Below are 19,368 nucleotides of genomic sequence, written 5' to 3'. Positions count from 1 at the left end.
GTTTGTGAGGCATCATTCTGGTGCAGCCACAACTAATTTTTCCAAAAAAAACATATTCTTCTTAAACTCTGTAATAGTTCCAGTAGAAAATCAAGATTCTCCGTATATTAAATAAAATTTGTGTTATTACACATATACATTTTTGTGACATATCTGCTGCCAAAAGCTACAGAGTCCTTTAAGTTTATTGTACACCATAATGTGAAATTTCTACAGGAATTCTCTTACTCTCTCCTCTTTACTTTATTTCATAAATAGTCCCTGATGCTGAGGTTGCTCAAAGGATGCTCCTTGCTGATATTAACGTTAACGTATTTCTTTTTTTTTATTAAATTATAAAAGTTTCCATTTCAGCCCCTCCTCCCAACACCCTCCCACTCCCCACACTCCCTCTCCTCCTCCCTCTCCATCCACTAGAGCAGTCAGGGTTTCCTGCCCTGTGGGAAGTTCAAGTTCCTCCCCCCTCCCTCCAGGTACAGGGAAGGTGAGAGTCCAAACAGACTGGAGCACCAAAATCCAGTATGTGCAGAGAAAGCAAGTCCCAATGTCATTGTCAATGGCTTTTCAGAAAGGCTCCTGGCCAGCCACATTCAGAGAATCTGGTTGAATCACGTCCTCGTTCAGTCCCAGTCCAACAGGCCTTGGTGAACTCTCATTATATCAGTCCCCTTGGATCAGTGGGTGCTCGCATCCCTCGCAGTCCTGATTACTTTTTTTATTTTCTTCATCCTTCTGCTCCTCATTTGGACCATGGAGTGCTCAGTTCGGTGTTCCAATTTCGGTCTCCGTCTGTATCGCCATCCAACGTCGGATGAAAGTTTCCTCTGCCCTTGCCTTCTTTGCTCACGTTCTCTTTCCTTCTGCCTCTCATTTGGACCTAGGGAGCTAGGTCCAGTGTTCCAACGTGGGTCTCCGCCTCCATCTCCATCCATCGCCAGATGAGGGTTCTATGGTGACATGCAAAATATTCATCAGTATGGTTGTGGGCCAAGGCCGGTTCAGGCACCCTCTCCTCTGTCCAGAGAACCATCTGGGGATCTCTCCTTGGACCTGGGATCCCCTTTATAATCAAGCCTCTTGTAAACCCTAAAATGATTCCCTTAGTTGAGGTATATACTTGCCTGATCCCATATCCATCCTTCCTCCCTCCCCCCATCCCAGTCCCCCGATCTTTCCCCATTCCTCCCCTGCTCCCTTCTCTCTAACCCTCTCCCCTCTCAACAACCTCCCCCCCCATGCACCCGAGGTTACCTCAGACTCTTGTATATTTCCTACCTCCTGGCGGATAGCTAAATAATCTTCATCAGGTTCATCTTCTTACTTAGCTTCTCTAGGATCACGAATAATAGGCTCAAAGACCTTTAATTATGGTTAGAAACCACTTATGAGTGAATACATACTGTGTTCCTCTTTTTGGGTCTGGCTTACCTCACTCAGTAAAGCGTTTTCTATTTCCATCCATTTGCATGCAAAATTCAAGATGTCATTGTTTTTTTTACCGCTGAGTAAAACTCTAATGTGTATATGTTCCACACCTTTTTTAACCATTCTTCTATTGAGGGGCACCTAGGCTGTTTCCAGGTTCTGGCTATTATAAATAGTGCTGCTATGAACATAGTAGAACAAATGCTTTTGTAGTGTGTTAGGGAATCTCTAGGGTATATTCCCAAGAGTGGAATTGCTGGGTCCTGAGGGAGGTTGACTCCCAGTTTCCTGAGAAACCGCCACACTGATTTTCACAGTGGCTGCACAAGTTTGCATTCCCACCAACAATGGATGAGTGTTCCCCTCATTCCACATCCTCTCCAGCATAGGCTATCATTGGTGTTTTTGAGTTTGGCTATTCTGACAGGTGTAAGATGGTATCTCAAAGTTGTTTTGATTTGCATTTCCCTGATTGCTAAGGAGGTTGAGCATGACCTTAAGTGCTTTTTAGCCATTCGAAGTTCATCTGTTGTGAATTCTCTGTTCAGTTCAGTACCCCATTTTTTAATTGTGTTAATTAGAGTTTTAGTGTCTAGTTTCATGAGTTCTTTGTATATTTTGGAGATCAGACCTTTGTCTGTTGAAGGGTTTGTGAAGATCTTTTCCCAGTCAGAAGGTAGCCTTTTTTGTCTTACTGACAGTGTCCTTTGCTTTACAGAAGCTTCTCAGTTTCAGTAGGTCCCATTTATTTATTGTTTCTCTTATTGTCTGCGCTCCTGGGCTTCTGCTTAGGAAGTGGTCTCCTGTGCCTATATCTTGTAGACTACTTCCCACGTTCTCTTCTATCAGGTTCAAAGTGGTCGGATTAATGTTGATGTCTTTAATCCATTTGGACCTGAGTTTTGTGCATGGTGATAGATATGGATCTATTTTCATTCTTCTACAGGTTGAGATCCAATTATGCCAGCACCATTTGTTAAAGATGCTATCCTTCTTCCATTGTATAGCTTTAGCTCCCTTGTCAAAAATCAGGTGTTCATAAGTTTTTGGGTTAATACCCGGGTCTTCTATTCGATTCCATACGTCGACTTCTCTGTTGTTATGCCAATACCAAGCTGTTTTCAATACTGTTGCTCTGTAATAGAGTTTGAAGTCAGGGATGGCAATGCCTCCAGAAGTTCCTTTATTGTATAAGATTGTTTTGGCTATCCTGGGTTTTTTGTTTTGCCATATAAACTTGATTATTGTTCTCTCAAGGTCTGTGAAGAATTTTGATGAGATTTTGATGGGAATTGCATTGAATCTATAGATTGATTTTGGTAGAATTGCCATTTTTACTATGTTGATCCTCCCAATTCAAGAGCAGGGAAGGTTTTTCCATTTTCAGGTATCCTCCTCAATTTCTTTCTTCAAAGACTTAAAGTTCTTGTGAAATAGGTCTTTTTGTATCTGTGGAAGTTTGCTTTGTTACCCAGTATGTGGTCAATTTTCAAGAAGGTTCCATGAGCTGCAGAGAAGAAGGTATATTCTTTCCTATTTGGGTGGAATGTTCTATAGATATCTTTGAAGTCCATTTGATTCAATACCTCCAATATTTCTCTTATTTCTCTGTCAGGTTTCTGTCTGATTGACCTGTCCATTGGTGAGAGAGGAGTGTTGAAGTCTCCTACTGTTAGTGTGTGTGGTTTGATGACTGCCTTGATTTCTAGAAGTTTTTCTTTTACATAAGTAGGAGGCTTTATATTAGGGGCGTAGATATTCCGGATTGAGACTTCCTCCTGATGAATTGTTCCTGTTATGAGTATAAAATGTCCATCTCCATCTCTTCTGATTGATTTTAGTTCGAAGTCAATTTTGTTGGAGATTAGAATGGCCATACCTGCTTATTTCTTAGGTCCGTTTGCTTGAAAAACCTTTTCCCAACCCTTTACTCTGAGTAGATGTCTGTCTTTGTGGTTGAGGTGTGTTTCTTGTAAACAGTAGAATGTTGGATCCTGTTTTCGTATCCAGTCTCTTAGTCTGTACCTTTTTATAGGTGAATTGAGTCCATTAATATTAAGTGATATTAATGACCAGTGGTTGTTAACTCCGGTTATTATTACTTTTTGTTTGTTTGATTAATAGAGTTTGTATGTGTCCCTTCTTTGAGTTAAGCTCATGAAGGGTCGCTAGATGTCTGAGTTATTGTAAGCATTGCTGGCAATGTTGGACTCCTTTGGTTGCAATTTTCCTTCTATTACTCTCTGTAAGGCTGGGTTTGTGGCTGCGAATTGTTTAAATTTGTTCTTATCCTGGAATATTTTGTTTTCTCCATTGATAGTGAATGATAGTTTGGCTGGGTATATTAGTCTGGGCTTGCATCCATGGTCTCTTAGTTTCTGCAGTACCTCTATCCAGGACCTTCTGGCTTTCATGGTTTCCATAGAGAAGTCCGGTGTAAGTCTGATAGGTTTACCTTTATAAGTTACTTGCCCTTTTTCCTTTGCAGCTCTTAATATTCTTTCTTTAATCTGTATGTTTTGTGTTTTGATTATTATATGGCGAGGGGATGTTTTTTTTTGATCAAGCCTATTCGGTGTTCTGTATGCTTCTTGAACCTTCATAGGAATATCATTCTTTAGGTTGGGAAAGTTTTCTTCTATAATTTTGTTGAATATATTTTCTGGTCCTTTGATCTGCAGTTCTCCTTCTTCAATCCCTAATATTCTTAGATTTGGTTTTTTTATTGTGTCCCAGATTTCTTGAATGTTTTGTGATGAGAATTTGTTGGATTTGCTGTTTTCTTTGATCAGAGCATTTATTTTCTCTATGGTATCTTCAGACTCTGAGATTCGTTCTTCCATCTCTTGTAACCTATTGGTTATGCTTGATTCTGTAGTCTCTGTTCGTTTACCTAGATTTTCCATATCTAGCCGGCCCTCGTTTTGTGTTTTCTTCATTGCCTCCATTTCAGTTTTCAATTCTTGAACTGTTTCCATTACCTGTTTGATTGTTTTTTCTTGGTTTCCCAGTGTATCATTCATGGATTTACTCATTTCTTCGATCTTTTTGTTATATTTTTCATCCAATTCTTTACTCATTTCTTCAATCTTTTTGTTATACTTCTCATCCCGTTCTTTAAGGGAGTTATTCATATCCTGTTTAAGGGACTCTATTGCTTTCATAATGGCATTTTTTCCCACTTCTTCTGAATTAAGAGGTTCAAGTCCTTCTATTGTAGGGTCATTGGGATCTGGTGTTTTCATGTTGTTTTTTAGATTGTTGGAGGAGTTCTTGCCTTGGCGTCTGCCCATCTCTTCCTTCAAATGCTCTCTACTGGATCTTCTATTATCAGGTCAGGTTCCCTTGTTGGGCAGGGACTTCACTGACAGAAGGCCTACCTTTCCTCAGGCAGTCTATTGAAACACAGGCACTCCCTACTACCGGGTTGTACTCACAACCCAGGCCCAGCGAGCAAGGGAGTTGCTCTGGGGAGATCTTGTGGCCCCAGAGGGAAGGGGGGAAGAGAGGAAGGTATACCTGGATAAAGGCTGGGATGGAATTCAGGAGAGTTCCGCAGGGAGGAGTCGCCTCTGCCTGGTGACCAGATTGTCGAGGGGGGCAGGGAAAGACTGAATTCCTCCTAGCCGAAGCCCTCGGGCCAGTAGAAAACTCACCCCTCCTCCAATGGAAGTCTGCTAGAAGTTCACTGTCTCTTGCTGGCCAGGAATGTGATTGAGCTGAGATAGGGCTTGCCTGTCCTCAGGCAGGCTCTCAAAGCACCGGAGCTGCCCCTGCCGGATTGAGCCCACAGCCCAGGCCCAGCGTGCAAGGGAGCAGCTCTGGGGAGATCTTCAACGTATTTCTTTTGATGGAAATTTAATCTATTTTCAGTCATTGAAAGTAGTTTAAATATTCTATTGTAGCTCTTTTTTTATTTATTCATTTATTTATAAAAAATTTTCCACTTCCTCCCAATACCCTCCCATTCCCCCCACTCCCTCTCCTCCTCCCTCTCCAGACCCAAGAGCAGTCAGGGCTTCCTGCCCCTTGGCAAGTCCAAGTTCCTCCCCTCCTCCCAATACCCTCCCACTCCCCTCACTCCCTCCCCTCCTCTCTCTCCAGTCCCCAAGTGCAGTCAGGGCCTCCTGCCTTGCTGGAAGTCCAAGTTCCTCCCCCCTCGCTCCAGGACCAGGCAGGTGAGCATCCAAACAGACCAGGATCCCAGAAAGCCAGCACATGCAGACAAAAACAAGACCCAGCACCATTGTCAATGGCCTCCCAGTCAGTCCCCATGTCAGCCACATTCAGAGAATCTGGCTTGATCACAGGCTCATTCAGTCCCAGAACAGCTGGCCCTGGTGAACTCCCACCAGACCAGTCCCCTTGTATCAGTGGGTGAATACATCCCTCGCGGTCCTGACTTCCTTTTTCATGTTCTCCCTCCTTCCGCTCCTCATTTGGACCTTGGGGGCTCAGTCCAGTGCTCCAATGTGGGTCTCCGTCTCTATTTACATCCATCTTTGGATGAAGGTTCCCTCTGATTCTGCCTTCCTTGCCCATGCTCTCCCTCCATCTGCTTCTCATTTCGACCCAGGGAGTTAAGTCTAGTGTTCCAATGTGTGTCTCTGTCTCTATCTCTACCCATCGCCAGATGAAGGTTCTATGGTGATATGCAAAATATTCATCAGTATGGTTATGGTCTAAGGACAGTTCAGGCACCCTCTCCTCTGCTGCCCAGGGAACAATCTGGGAACCTCTCCTTGGGCCTGGGAACCACTCCAGAATCAAGTCTCTTGCAAACCCCAAAATGGCTCCCTTAGTTGAGATGAACACCTCCCCGCTCCCACATCCGTCCTTCCTCACTCCCCCCATCCCATTCCCCCAAGCCATCCCCAATCCTCCCCCTCTCCCTTCTCTTAAACAATCTCCCCTTACATCCACCCCCCACGCACCGTGCACCCAAGTTTGCCTGGCAATCTTGTCCACTTCCAATATCCAGGAAGATAACTATATGATTTTCTTCAGGTTCACCTTCTTATTTAGCTTCTCTAGAATCAGGAATTATAGGCTCAAAGACCTTTAATTAAGGCTAGAATCCACTTATGAGTGAGTACTACCATAGTCCTCTTTTTGGGTCTGGGTTACCTCACTCAGAAAAGCGTTTTCTATTTCCATCCATTTGCATGCAAAATTCAAGGTGTCATTGTTTTTTACCGCTGAGTAAAACTCTAATGTATATATGTTCCACACCTTCTTTAACCATTCTTCTATTGAGGGGCACCTAAGTTGTTTCCAGGTTCTGGCTATTACAAATAGTGCTGCTATGAACATAGTTGAACAAATACTTTTGTAGTATGATAGTGCATCTCTTGGGTATATTCCCAAGAGTGGAATTGCTGGGTCCTGAGGGAGGTTGACTCCCAGTTTCCTGAGAAACCACCACAGTGATTTCCATAGTGACTGCACAAGTTCACATTCCCACCAACAATGGATGAGTGTTCCCCTCACTCCACATCCTCTCTAGCATAGGCTGTCATTGGTGTTTTTGAGTTTAGCTATACTGACAGGTGTAAGATGGTATCTCATAGTTGTTTTGATTTGCATTTCCCTGATCGCTAGGGAGGTTGATCATGACCTTAAGTGTCTTTTGGCCACTCGAAGTTCATCTGTTGTGAATTCTCTGTTCAATTCAGTACTCCATTTTTTAATTGTGTTAATTAGAGTTTTAGTGTCTAGAGTTTTTTCTGTATTTTGGAGATTAGACCTTTGATGAGGGGTCTGATGAGTCGCTTATATATACTATCATAATGTCTGCAAATAACGAAAGTTTAACTTCATCCTTTCCAATTCGAATCCACTTGATCCCCTTATGTTGTCTTATTGCTATTGCTAGAACTTCAAGCACTATATTGAAGAGGTTTGGAGAGAGTGGACAGCCTTGTTGTGTTCCTGATTTTAGTGGAATGGCTTTGAGTTTCTCTCCATTCAGTTTGATGTTAGCTGTCAGTTTGTTCTAGATAGCTTTTATTATATTTAGGTATAATCCTTGTATCCCCAATTGCTCCAACACCTTTATCATAAAGGGGTGTTGAATTTTGTCAAATGCTTTTCCACATCCAATGAAATGATCATATGGTTTTTTTCTTTCAGTTTATTTATATTTTGGATTACATTGATAGATTTGCGTATGTTGAACCAGCCCTGCATCTCTGGGATGAAGCCTACTTGATCATAATGGATAATTTTTTTAATGTGTTCTTGGATTCGGTTAGCAGTATTTTACTGATAATTTTTGCGTCGATGTTCATAAGTGAGATTGGCCTTTAATTCTCTTTCTTGGTTGTGTCTTTGTGTGGTTTTGGTATCAGAGTAACTGTAGCTTCATAATAGGAGTTTGGCAATGACTGTTCTGTTTCTATATTGTGAAATACATTAAGAAGTATAGGTATTAGCTCTTCCTGGAAGTTCTGGTAGAATTCTACATTGAAACCATCTGGTCCTGGGCTTTTTTTGGTCAGGAGGTATTTGATAACAGCTTCTAATTCTTCGCGACTGACAGGTCTATTTAGATTGTTCACCTGTTCTTGGTTCAACTTTGGTATATGGTACTTATCTAAAAAATGTCCATTTCTTTTACATTTTCCGATTTTGTGGCATACAGGCTTTCTAGTAAGATCTAATAAGTCTCTGAATTTCCTCTATGTTTGTGGTTATGTCCCCTTTTTCATTTCAGATCTTATTAATTTGCATGTTCTCTCTCTGCCGTTTGATTAGTTTGGATAGGGGTTTGTCAATCTTGTTGATTTTCTCCAAGAACCAGCTTTTTGTTTTATGGATTCTTTAGATTGTTTTCTGCGTTTCTATTTTGTTGATTTCAGCCCTCAGTCTGATTATTTCTAGTCTTCTACTTCTCCTGGGTGAATCAGTTTCTTTTTTTCCTAGAGCTTTCAGGTGTGCTGTTAAGACTCCAATGTGTGCTTTCTCCATTTTCTTTAATTGGGCACTTAATGCTATGAACTTTCCTCTTAGCACTGCTTTCATAGTGTCCCATAGGTTTGAGTATGTTGTGTCTTTATTTTCATTAAATTCAAGGAAGACTTTAATTTCTTTCTTTATTTCTTCCTTGACCCAGGGGTGATTTAGTAGTTTACTGTTCAACTTCCATGAGTTTGTTGGCTTCCTGGGGTTAGAATTGTTGTTGAATTCTAACTTTAATCCATGGTGATCCAACAAGACACAGGTGTTTACTAATATTTTTTTTGTATCTGTGGAAGTTTGCTTTGTTACCAAGTATGTGGTCAATTTTCAAGGAGGTTCCATGAGCTGCAGAGAAGAAGGTATATTCTTTCCTATTTGGGTGGAATGTTCTATAGATGTCTGTTAAGTCCATTTGATTTAATACCTCCAATATTTCTCTTATTTCTCTGTTTGTTTTCTGTCTGATTGACCTGTCCATTGGTGAGAGAGGTGTGCTGAAGTTTCCTACTATTAGTGTGTGTGGTTTGATGACTGCCTTGAGTTCTAGAAGTGTTTCTTTTACATAAGTGGGTACCTTTATATTAGGGGCATAGATATTCAGGATTGAGACTTCTTCCTGATTAATTGTTCCTGTTATGAGTATGAAATGTCCATCTCCGTCTCTTCTGATTGATTTTAGTTTGAAGTCGATTTTGTTAGATATTAGAATGGCCACACCCACTTGTTTCTTAGGTCCATTTGCTTGGAAAACCTTTTCCCAACCCTTTACCCTGAGTAGTTGTCTGTCTTTGTGGTTGAGGTGTGTTGCTTGTAAACAGCAGAATGTTGGATCCTGTTTTCGTATCCAATCTCTAAATCTGTGCCTTTTTATAGGTGAATTGAATCTATTGATATTAAGTGATATTAATGACCAGTGGTTGTTGACTCCGGTTATTTATTTATTTATTTTTTGGGGGTAGTAGAGTGTATGTGTTTCTCTTCTTTGAGTTGTGCTTGTGAAGGGTCACTAGCTGTCTGTGTTATTGTAGGCAGTGTTGGGAATGTTGGATTCCTTGGGTTGTGATTTTCTTTCTAATACTTTCTTTAAGACTGGATTCGTAGCTACGTATTATTTAAATTTGTTTTTATCCTGGAATATTTTGTTTTCTCTGTTGATAGTGAATGATAGCTTGGCTGGGTATAGTAATCTGGGCGTGCATCCATGGTCTCTTAGTTTCTGCAGTGCCTCTTTCCAGGACCACCTGGCTTTCATGGTTTCCATAGAGAAATCTGGTGTAAGTCTGATAGGTTTACCTTTGTAAGTTACCTGACCTTTTTCCTTTGCAGCTCTTAATACTCTTTCTTTAATCTGAATGTTTTGTGTTTTGATTATTATATGGCGAGGGAATTTTTTTTTGATCCAGTCTATTTGGTGTTCTGTATGCTTCTTGAACCTTCATAGGGATATTGTTCTTTAGGTTGGGGAAGTTTTCTTCTATAGTTTTGTTGAGTGTATTTTCTGGGCCTTTGATCTGCAAATCTTCTACTTCTTCCTCCCCTATTATTCTTAGATTTGGTTTTTTTATTATGTCCCATATTTCCTGAATGTTTTGTGATGAGAATTTGTTGGATTTGCTGTTTTCTTTGGTCAGACTGTTTATTTTGTCTATGGTGTCTTCATAATCAGAGATTCTTTCTTCTATCTCTTGTATTCTATTGGTTATGCTTGTTTCTGAAGTCTCTGTTCATTTACCTAGATTTTCCATATCCAGTCGGCCCTCAGTTTGTATTTTCTTCATTTCCTCCATATCAGTTTTCAAATCTAGAACTGTTTCCATTACCTGTTTGATTGTTTTTTCTTGGTTTCCCAGAATTTCATTTACAGATTTACTCATTTCTTCAAACTTTTTGTTTTAACTCTCTTCCATTTCTTTACTCAGTTCTTCAATCTTTTTGTTATACTTATCTTCCATTTCTTTACAGCAGATTTTCACCTCCTGTTTAAGTTCCTCTATTATTTTCATAAAGGTCCGCTTAGAGTCGATTTCTTTTATTTCTTCTGGAGTAGGGTCTTCAATTCTTCTAGTTTCATGATTCCTGGATTCTGGTGATGTCATGTTGCCTTTCAGGTTGTTGGAGGAATTCTTGCATTGGCACCTGGCCATCTCCTCCTCTCTGGATGGAACGCCTCAGCACTGAAGCAGGGACAGCCGGTACTCCAAGGACAGAGGAGACCAAAGAACGAAAAGTGGGCAGGAAGCATCCCGTGGAACACCAAAGACCCCGCCGCTGACCCTGTGGGGGGGTCTATGCTCTCTTCAGGGACACTCCACCCCGGCAAGCATGCACTCACCTCTCTGGATAGAACTTCTCAGCACTGAAACAGGGACAGCTGGTATTCCGAGGACACAGGAGACAAAAGGGCAGAGCAGTGGGGGCAGGGAGGAGTCCCTTGGAACACTGAAGACCCTGCCGCAGAAGCTGGGGGCCTATTGTAGCTTTAATTCTCTTTCCTAACTATAGTTTCTCTGCATCCAGAAAAATACTGTGAATATAAATTGTCCCTTTTTACCACAGTTACTTAATGAGCCTTATATAAAAATTCCATGTGCCTGTGTATTTGTACTTCATTAATACTTACTCACATATTATTGGTTAAATAAAAATTTCTTTATATATATATGTATATATATATATGATGTACAGTGTGTTTTTGTGTACATGTGTATTCATGAGTGTGCACAGATGAAGGATGTGAGTGCATGTGTACACTAAGACCTGGAGGCAACATTTGCTGTTTTTCTTCACAATCCACTCACCTTAGATTTAATAATGTCTCTCAGTGACCTGGAGATTGCTAAATAGGACAAGATGATAGTCCCAGGGTTTCTCCTGTCTCTGTTTCTCCAGCTCAGGATCATATAAAGAATTTTACAATGTTTCTTTTGTTTCTAGTTTAAGGAAAAATTTGAAGAGTATTGATTTTACTCTTCTTTGAAAGTCTGGTAGAATTTTTCATTAAAACCATCTGGTCCTGGAGGTTTTTTGGTTGGGAGACTTTTTTCTATTTCCTTAGGGGATATTGGTGTATTTAATTTTTTTTATCTGACCTTGATTTAACTTTAGTAAGTGGTTATCTATCAAGAAATTTGTTCATTTTTTTAAAAGATTTTCTAATTTTGTCGAGTACATCTTTTTCAAGTATGCCCTAATGATTTTCTGTATTTCCTTGGAGCCTGTTGTTATATCCCCCCTTTCATTTCTGATTTTGTTGACTTGGATATTCTCTCTCTTTCTTTTAGTTAACTTGGATGTCAGGGATCATCCCTGACAAAAAATGACACTGCCAGGGTAGGGACAAGGGAAATAGAAGTATAAATAAAGAATACAAAGACACGAAAATAATAAAACAGAAAACACAGAAGTACCAGGAGGCAGCTCTAGTGAATACTTAAATCACTTATGTTTATTTTCAAATTACTTAAAATACACCAACCCCAAGTGGTAGGAGTCAGATAAAACACTTAATTTACATTATACAAGATAATGAACAGACCAGTTGTAGGTTGTGGGCTACATTCCTAGATAAGCATTCTGTTGTTAGAACAAAACAAGTCACAGTTACACCCTAGACCGAAACATTCTATAGGCAAACCACACCTTGGGTGGAATATGGAAAGGTTTCCCATGGGGAGTTAACAAAGTCTAGCACATTGCTTTGAGTCAAAAGCCATTCGCACTGTATCTAGGCTGAGCAAGGTATCCCTCCAAAGAGAATGGGTTTCAAAAAGCAAGTAGAAGCAGTAGGGATAAATCATGGATTCACTACCAGTGGTAACAGAGTGTGCCCCAGCCATGCAACTGTTACCCACATTCAGAGTGCCTAATTTGGTCCTATGATGGTTCCCTCACTGTCAGACTGAAAACAGTGGGCTCCAATTAGCTTATGTAAGCTGTTTCAGTGAGTAATCCCATCATGGTCTTGACTCCACTGTGGTTCTCTGCATCAGAGGTACACAATTTGATCAACGAGTTCAATATTCCAATGTTAAATCAGGTTAAATAAGGAAGCTAAACAGGCCAATACATCAATGGATTAGAAGCAATAATTATGAGTCTCCCAACCATACAAAAAAACAAAAACAAACAAACAAATAAACAACCCCCTCCCCAAGCCAGGACAGTATGGTTTTAGCACCAAATTCCCTGTAACTTCCAAAAGGGAGTTAATTCCATGTTTTGACCTGTGTTTGGTTGTGTGAAGAGACACCATGAACATGGAAACTCATAAAAGAAAGCGTTTAATCAGGGCTTGTTTACAGTTTGAGTTTTAGTCCATTATCATCATGGTGGGGAGCATGGTGCCATGCAGACATGGTGTTGGAGAAGACACACAGAGTTCTGCATCCAGATTCACAGGCAGCCGGAAAGGAGAGAGTCATTGGGTCTGGCTTGGGCTTTTGAAACCTCAAAACCCACTCTCAGGGAGACACACCTTCCTCCAAACACCTAGCCACACTTAGTCAATCAAATAGTATCACTCCCTAAGCATTGAAATTTATGAGCCTGGGGGCCATGAGAATGAGAATGGGGGCCATTCTTATTCAAACCACCAACTCACAATATTCCTCAAATTATTCACCAAATTCAAAAATGAAAGAATACTGCCCAATTCTTTTAATGAGTTCCAATTTACTTGATACATAAACTACATAAAGACCCAATAAAGAAAGAGGATTCAGATAAATTTCCATTAGGAACACAGATGCAAAAGTTTATCAATAAAATACCTGCAAACCCAATCCAAGAAAACATCAAGCACATCATCCACTGTGATTAAGTAAACATCATTCTAGAGATGCAGGGATGATTCAACACACAAATTGATAAAAAATAATACATCATATTAACAGACTGAAAGACAAAACACCACATGATCATCTAATCAGATGAAGAAAAGGCACTTGGGAACCCCTCTAGAGCTAAGGCTCTAGCCAACCCTAAAATGGTTCCCTTAGTTAAGATATCTTCTTCCCTGCTCCCATATCCACCTTTCCTCCATCTCAATTATCCCATTCTTCTAAGCTCTCCCCAACCCCCCTCCCTTCCCTCTCCTCATCTCCCCTTCCTGCCAACCCACCCAACCTCCCTGCTCCCAACTTTTGCCTGGCAATCTTGTCTGTTTCCAATATACAGGAGGATAACTATATGTATTTCTTTGGATTCACCTTCTTATTTAGCTTCTCTAGGATCACAAACTACAGGCTCAATATTCTTTGTTTATGACTAGAATCCACTTATGAGTGAGTACATACCATATTCCTCTTTTGGGGTCTGGGTTATCTCACTCAGTAAAGTGTTTTCTATTTCCATCCATTTGCATTCCCCAACTAGGTCCCCGTGGGCATCAGAGGAGAGGGTTCCTGAACTGTCCTTCTCCCATAGACACACTGATGAATATTTTGCATATCACCATAGAATCTTTATCTGGCAAGGGATGGAGATAGACACAGAGACCCATGTCCCATGCTACTGTCTCGCCTGCAAGAACCACGCGGGACACTAGGATTCTTCTGTAGAAAGGCTTTAAAGCGTCTTGAGAGAGAGAGCATAAGCCTACATGGCGGAGACCCAGGACGAGGGGAACCTAGCCCTTATATAGGAAACAGTCCTCGCTTTGGACGTGTCGCTCTTGGATTGGTCCGCTGCCCATCAACCCAGATGACGTCTCGGGAGTAGGCAGGGATGCAGCGGTAGAAAGTTACCAAGCACATGTGCATTATAGTCCCACTGTCTCTGCTTTCCCAATGCTGGGATTAAAGGCGTGTGCTACAACACCTTGAACTCACAGAGATCTGCCTGTCTCTGCCTCCCAGGCATTGGGACCAAAGGCATGTACTACCACACCTTGAGGTCACAGAGGTCAATCTGCCTCTGCCTCCCAGGCATCGGGACTAAAGGCGTGTACCACCACACCTTGAGGTCACAGAGGTCAATCTCTACCTCTGTCCCTTGAAGCAATGGAGAATGTGGTTGCGGCCCTCCACAGACCCACATAGGAACACTGGACTGAGCTCCCAAAGCCCAGATGAAGAGCAGAAGGAGGGAGAATATAAGAAAGAAAGGTAGGACCGAGAGGGGTGCGTCCACCCAGGGCGGTGTGACTGATCTAACCCAAGTTCACTAAGGCCAGTTGGACTGGGTCTGAATGAGCATGTAATGGTGAATCAATCCCACACAAGTTATGTTTTAAGTGGTTATTTATTTTGGGGGGGAAAAACTTACATACACCATAAACTGTCAGGAAGGGAGCCTAGTCGCTGGAGCAGGAGCCAGGAGCAGGAGCCGGGACCAAGCACTGGAACCAAGAGCCCAGAGCCGAGATCTGTGGCTCTTTTTAAAAGAGAAATATACCACGCCCCAGTGGGCTGGTATTTCAGTGGCTATTGGCTGACGGAGTGGAAGGCCCTCCCACAGCATCGTGGGCTCGTGCTTCAGTGACTATTGGCTGAAGCAGCGGAAGATATCCCCGCAGCAAGCATGTGATCAAACCAGACTCTCTGAATGTGGTTGACAATGAGGGCTAACTGAGAAGCCAATTATAATGACACTGGGTTTTGATTCTACTGCACGTACTGGCTTTTTGGGAGCCTAGTCTGTTTGGATGCACACCTTTCTAGGATGGAGAGGGGGACTTGGATTTCTCACAAGGCAGGGCACCCTGACTTCTCTTAGGACTGGAGAGTGAGGGGGAGTGGAAGGGGGAGTGGGGAGAGTAAGGGCGAAATGGGAGGATGGGAGGAGGTGGAAATTTTAAACAAATAAATAAATAAGTAAATTTAATTTTAAAAAGGAAAAGGCCCTGAACAAAATTGAAACCCCTACATAAGAAAAGTCTTGGAAATATTGGGGATACAAGGTACATAACTAAACATAATAGAGGAACTTTATAGCAATCCCATAGCCAATATCAACTGAAATATCCAGAGAACACTTCATCCTACTATAGAGGCACATGCAATTCATAGCATCCAGAAACTGAAACAACCAGGTGCCCACTAACAGATGAATGAATAAAGAAAATATGGTACATTTACATAATAGAATATTACTATGTCATTATAAGTAATGACATTTTTAGGTAAAGAGGAGCTAGTAAAATTCATTCTGAGTGAGGTAACACAGACCCAGGAAGATAAACATGGTTTGTTTCCTTATATTTGGATATAACATTTAGTTATTACATCATTTACATGCAAGCCATGATCCATATAACCATGGAGGTTTGGTGTGGGAGGTCCTTCTGTCTATGTGTTGCTTTCATTGGTTAGTGAATAAAGAAACTGCCTTGACCTGTTGATAGGGCTGAACTTAGGTAGGCGGGGAAAACTGGACTGAATGCTGGGAGAAGGTAGGTGGAGGGAGAGAAGCCATGGAGACGCCAGAGTCAGACATGCCGAAACTTTGGCTGGTAAACCACAGTCACATGGTGATGTAAGAGTTAGGCAATAAGAAGCTAGAGATAATGGGCCAAGCAGTATTTTAAATAATATAGTTTCTGTGTGATTATTTCAGGTCTAAGCTAAATGTGCAGCTGGGAACCAACAAGTGACCCTACTTTCTACAGAGGTTAGGTATAGAATTAGGGAACGGGGTGGGGGATCTCTTCAGAAAGGGAAAATAGAATAGATAGTTATGGATAGACAAAGAGGTTCCAAAGGGGGATCAAACAGGGAAAGTTTATGCTTGGAAGGACAACTAAATGTAAGAAACATGGGATCTAGTGGAAAACAACACAACAGAAGCTTCCTAAAGTCTCTACAGATAAGAAAACAATCTAAGTGAAATCACATAATAATGGAGGGGCAGAATCCCAAGCAAAATCTCTCATCATCAAATGAAGCTTCCTGTATCATGAACTGGTTACATCTAATTGAGTTGTTGGTCAAATGGGCTCCATGAGAACCTGAAAACAATCAAGATATGGTCAAGGCTATTGTTTGTTCTGTACAAAATAATAGACAACACCTGCTGTCCTGAAGACAATATCTACATAACTAATTGAACATGAAGAAATCAAGCTGGCACTTATCTAAAGCCTCCACCCCAGCAAATTAAAGTTCATGGGACTATAAGTTAACACGCACACTACAAAAGGAGGAAAGCAAACACCAACTCAGCTACAAAACTGTCAGTCTACAATCCTGTCCTGCCTGCAATGTACTCTGATGCAATAGTGGCACAATGGAGGACACCAAGGGAACAAGGCCTGCTAAACAAACAATGGACACACACATAAACTCAGAGACTGTGGCAGCATGCATGTGTCTGCACCATATGGGCTCCTTGACAGAAAGAAGTGATTACATGCCACTATCCAAAATCCAGAAGTATCTCCATTTGATAGTCACTTGCAAATGAAGCGTTAGTTTTCTCCAAGGGAGTCTCAGTGGGGGAAACAAACCACTATGAAAGGTAGGACCCATGCCCAACAAAAGATGGTCAACACAAAATGAACTCAATGGAATCTCCAAGTCCTTTGCATATGTATTATGTCTTATAGTTTAGTGTTTTTATGAGAGCCCTATATGTGAACTTGTGTTTTTATATCTATTTGTTTCTTGTGCTTTTTCATTGTCTCCTTTTCTTCTGTTTGTTTTATTTTATTCTAATTTTTTCATTTTTGTTTTATCTTGTTTATTTTATTATAAGATTTAGATGTTTTCCAAGAAGAGACAGAAAAGGCATGGATCCAGATGAGGGAGAGAAGAAACTAAGAGGATCAGGGAACAGGAAACCCTTATCAGAATACATTGTATGAAAAAAATCTTTTTTCTATAAAAGAAAAACATAATAATTCAATGGTGGGGTATGGTGGTGAACACTTCTAATGCCAGATCTAGGGTGACAGAGACAGGAGAATAACTGGCCTATTTGGTAAGCTCCAGGTTAGAGTGAAAGATGTTTTCTCAAAATAAAAACTGAATGGCTCACAAAGAACAAAAGGCAAGGTTGTTTTCACCTGATCTCCATTTGCACGTGTACACACATTCTTTGTATGAGCACATGCATACACACATTTATAAAAACACACAGTATATCATATATGTGTATATTACAATTTTTACTTACTAACAGTATTTCAATAAGTGTGAATAAAATGAAGTTCAAATACATAGGAAAATACAATTTTCATAGAGAACCCATTAATTAACCTTGATTAAAAATGGAAAATTCAATTCACATTATTTTGTGCTGCAGAAAAACTATACATAAGATAGTAAAAATTACCATAAGATATTTAAGCTATTCTTGATGTCTAAGAGTAAATTAAAATCCCTTCAAAAGAAAAACTTAAAAGGTCAGTATCAGCAAGGAGCTTCCTTTGAGTAAACTCAACATCAAAGGAACATTTATGATATAAAGTAAAAAAGGAGAGAGTAAGAGAATTTCTGGGAACAAAACAACTTATGGTGTACAATAAACTTAAAGGTTCTATACTACATGGCAACAGAAATGTCACAAGACTATAAAAGTATAATACCACAAATTTTATTTAAAATATGAAGAATCTTGAATTGTTCCATGAACTATTAAACAATTTATGAAAAAAATCTGTATTTAGAAAACAATAATTACAACTGTAGCAGAATTATGCCTTACAACCATCTCTATGTCCAGATCCAGCCAGGGGGCAATAGCCTCTTCTGACCTCTGTGGGTATCAGGAAATCCCACACAAACACATGTTGATGCAATACTCATAAAGTAAATAAATATAAATAAATAATTTTATTAAAAGAGAGAAAACTAACCCTTTTTAAAAAATATGGTGACACTTTGATCTCAAGATTTTCAGCATATTGATTATTCTATTATCAGAACTGATTTGTACCAAAGGAGTAATTGTGGGATAGACATTCATCACAAACTTCTGAACACTAAGGGTGACTGGGTCGTACATCCACAATAAAACTGCAGTGGATGAGATGATGAAATCCACCCAGTACATGACCACAAAGGAAACCACCAGCAACAAGATGGTCTGGGTGGCCCTTTTCTCAGGAGATGCTCTCAGATGACTGAAGCTGTGAAGATGCTTGCATTGCTTCTGATGTCTGAACAAGATGATCACCATGTATGCACTTGTGGTCAGCATAACTCCTACAAGAAATACATCTCTGGAGATTGTCAGTGTTAAAATCAGTGCCCTGATGATGTAGTTCATGGGGAAGAGTGAGCAGAATTTAGTGACCTTCATCTGGTTGGTCACACTCACATTGATAATAGCACCAGCATAGAAGATGTGGTTGCTAATTAATGACAAGTTGAAAGACCAAATAAATAAGAAAGCACAAATCATGTATTTTTTTAGTTTATATTTAAATTTTGCCAAGAAAGAAGAACAGGGACTGATAGTGACAGCCTGGAACACACTCAGGAGGCAGGTGATACAAATGGAGAGGCCTCTCATCACTCTGTTTAAGTAAAAAGTTGTCTTACATTTGAAGTCATTCTCAATGTTCAGTGACTCAAATATGTCTGTAAGCCAAATATCTGCTCCAGTGAGGACCAGCACTATGTGGATGAAGGCCAATTGACAGGAGATCATGTCTGTGAGCTTAGGTTTGTGACCTAGGTTTATGAAAGTATAGAAAAAAAGGAGAAATATATTGGCCAGGACTGCAAGTCCAGTTTGGAAATGAAGGACATTTTTTAATGATGACATATGTGGAAAGTATACTAATATTAACATCCTATTGAAAGCATATTTCATATACCTGAAAAATAATAGAGTATACATCAGACTTGTGATTCAATGTGTCTATATCATCATTTAATTGTCCCTTCTTATCTCTTTAATTTTTAATGTTCCAATCTTGGCATAGCCAACATTTCTATATACATCTCTATAGATCTACCTGTGAATATAGCATACAGATGATAAAGACATTTACAGTCACATAATATACAGAATGCACACTTTGTGGGCCTGCTATTCAGC

At 40.3% G+C, this 19,368-nt stretch overlaps 1 protein-coding gene across 1 annotated transcript; it reads right to left on the bottom strand.

Moving 5' to 3' along the window:
• Positions 1-18,183: 18,183 nt before the first annotated feature.
• On the bottom strand, positions 18,184-19,092 carry LOC125404338 (vomeronasal type-1 receptor 90-like). Its single transcript, XM_048440151.3, has one exon. The coding sequence runs from the start codon at positions 19,090-19,092 to the stop codon at positions 18,184-18,186; it is 909 nt and encodes a 302-aa protein (XP_048296108.3).
• Between the last annotated feature and the right edge of the window lie 276 nt (positions 19,093-19,368).

The sequence above is a fragment of the Myodes glareolus genome, chromosome 6, assembly GCF_982192425.1.
Source record: "Myodes glareolus chromosome 6, mMyoGla1.1, whole genome shotgun sequence".
Classification (NCBI taxonomy): domain Eukaryota; kingdom Metazoa; phylum Chordata; class Mammalia; order Rodentia; family Cricetidae; genus Myodes; species Myodes glareolus.
This window is presented reverse-complemented; position numbering and strand designations above follow the sequence as displayed.

What these genes read in the sequence shown, in the direction of transcription:
- LOC125404338 (XM_048440151.3), bottom strand. Translation starts at nt 19,092, where the DNA reads ATGTCATCATTAAAAAATGTCCTTCATTTCCAAACTGGACTTGCAGTC.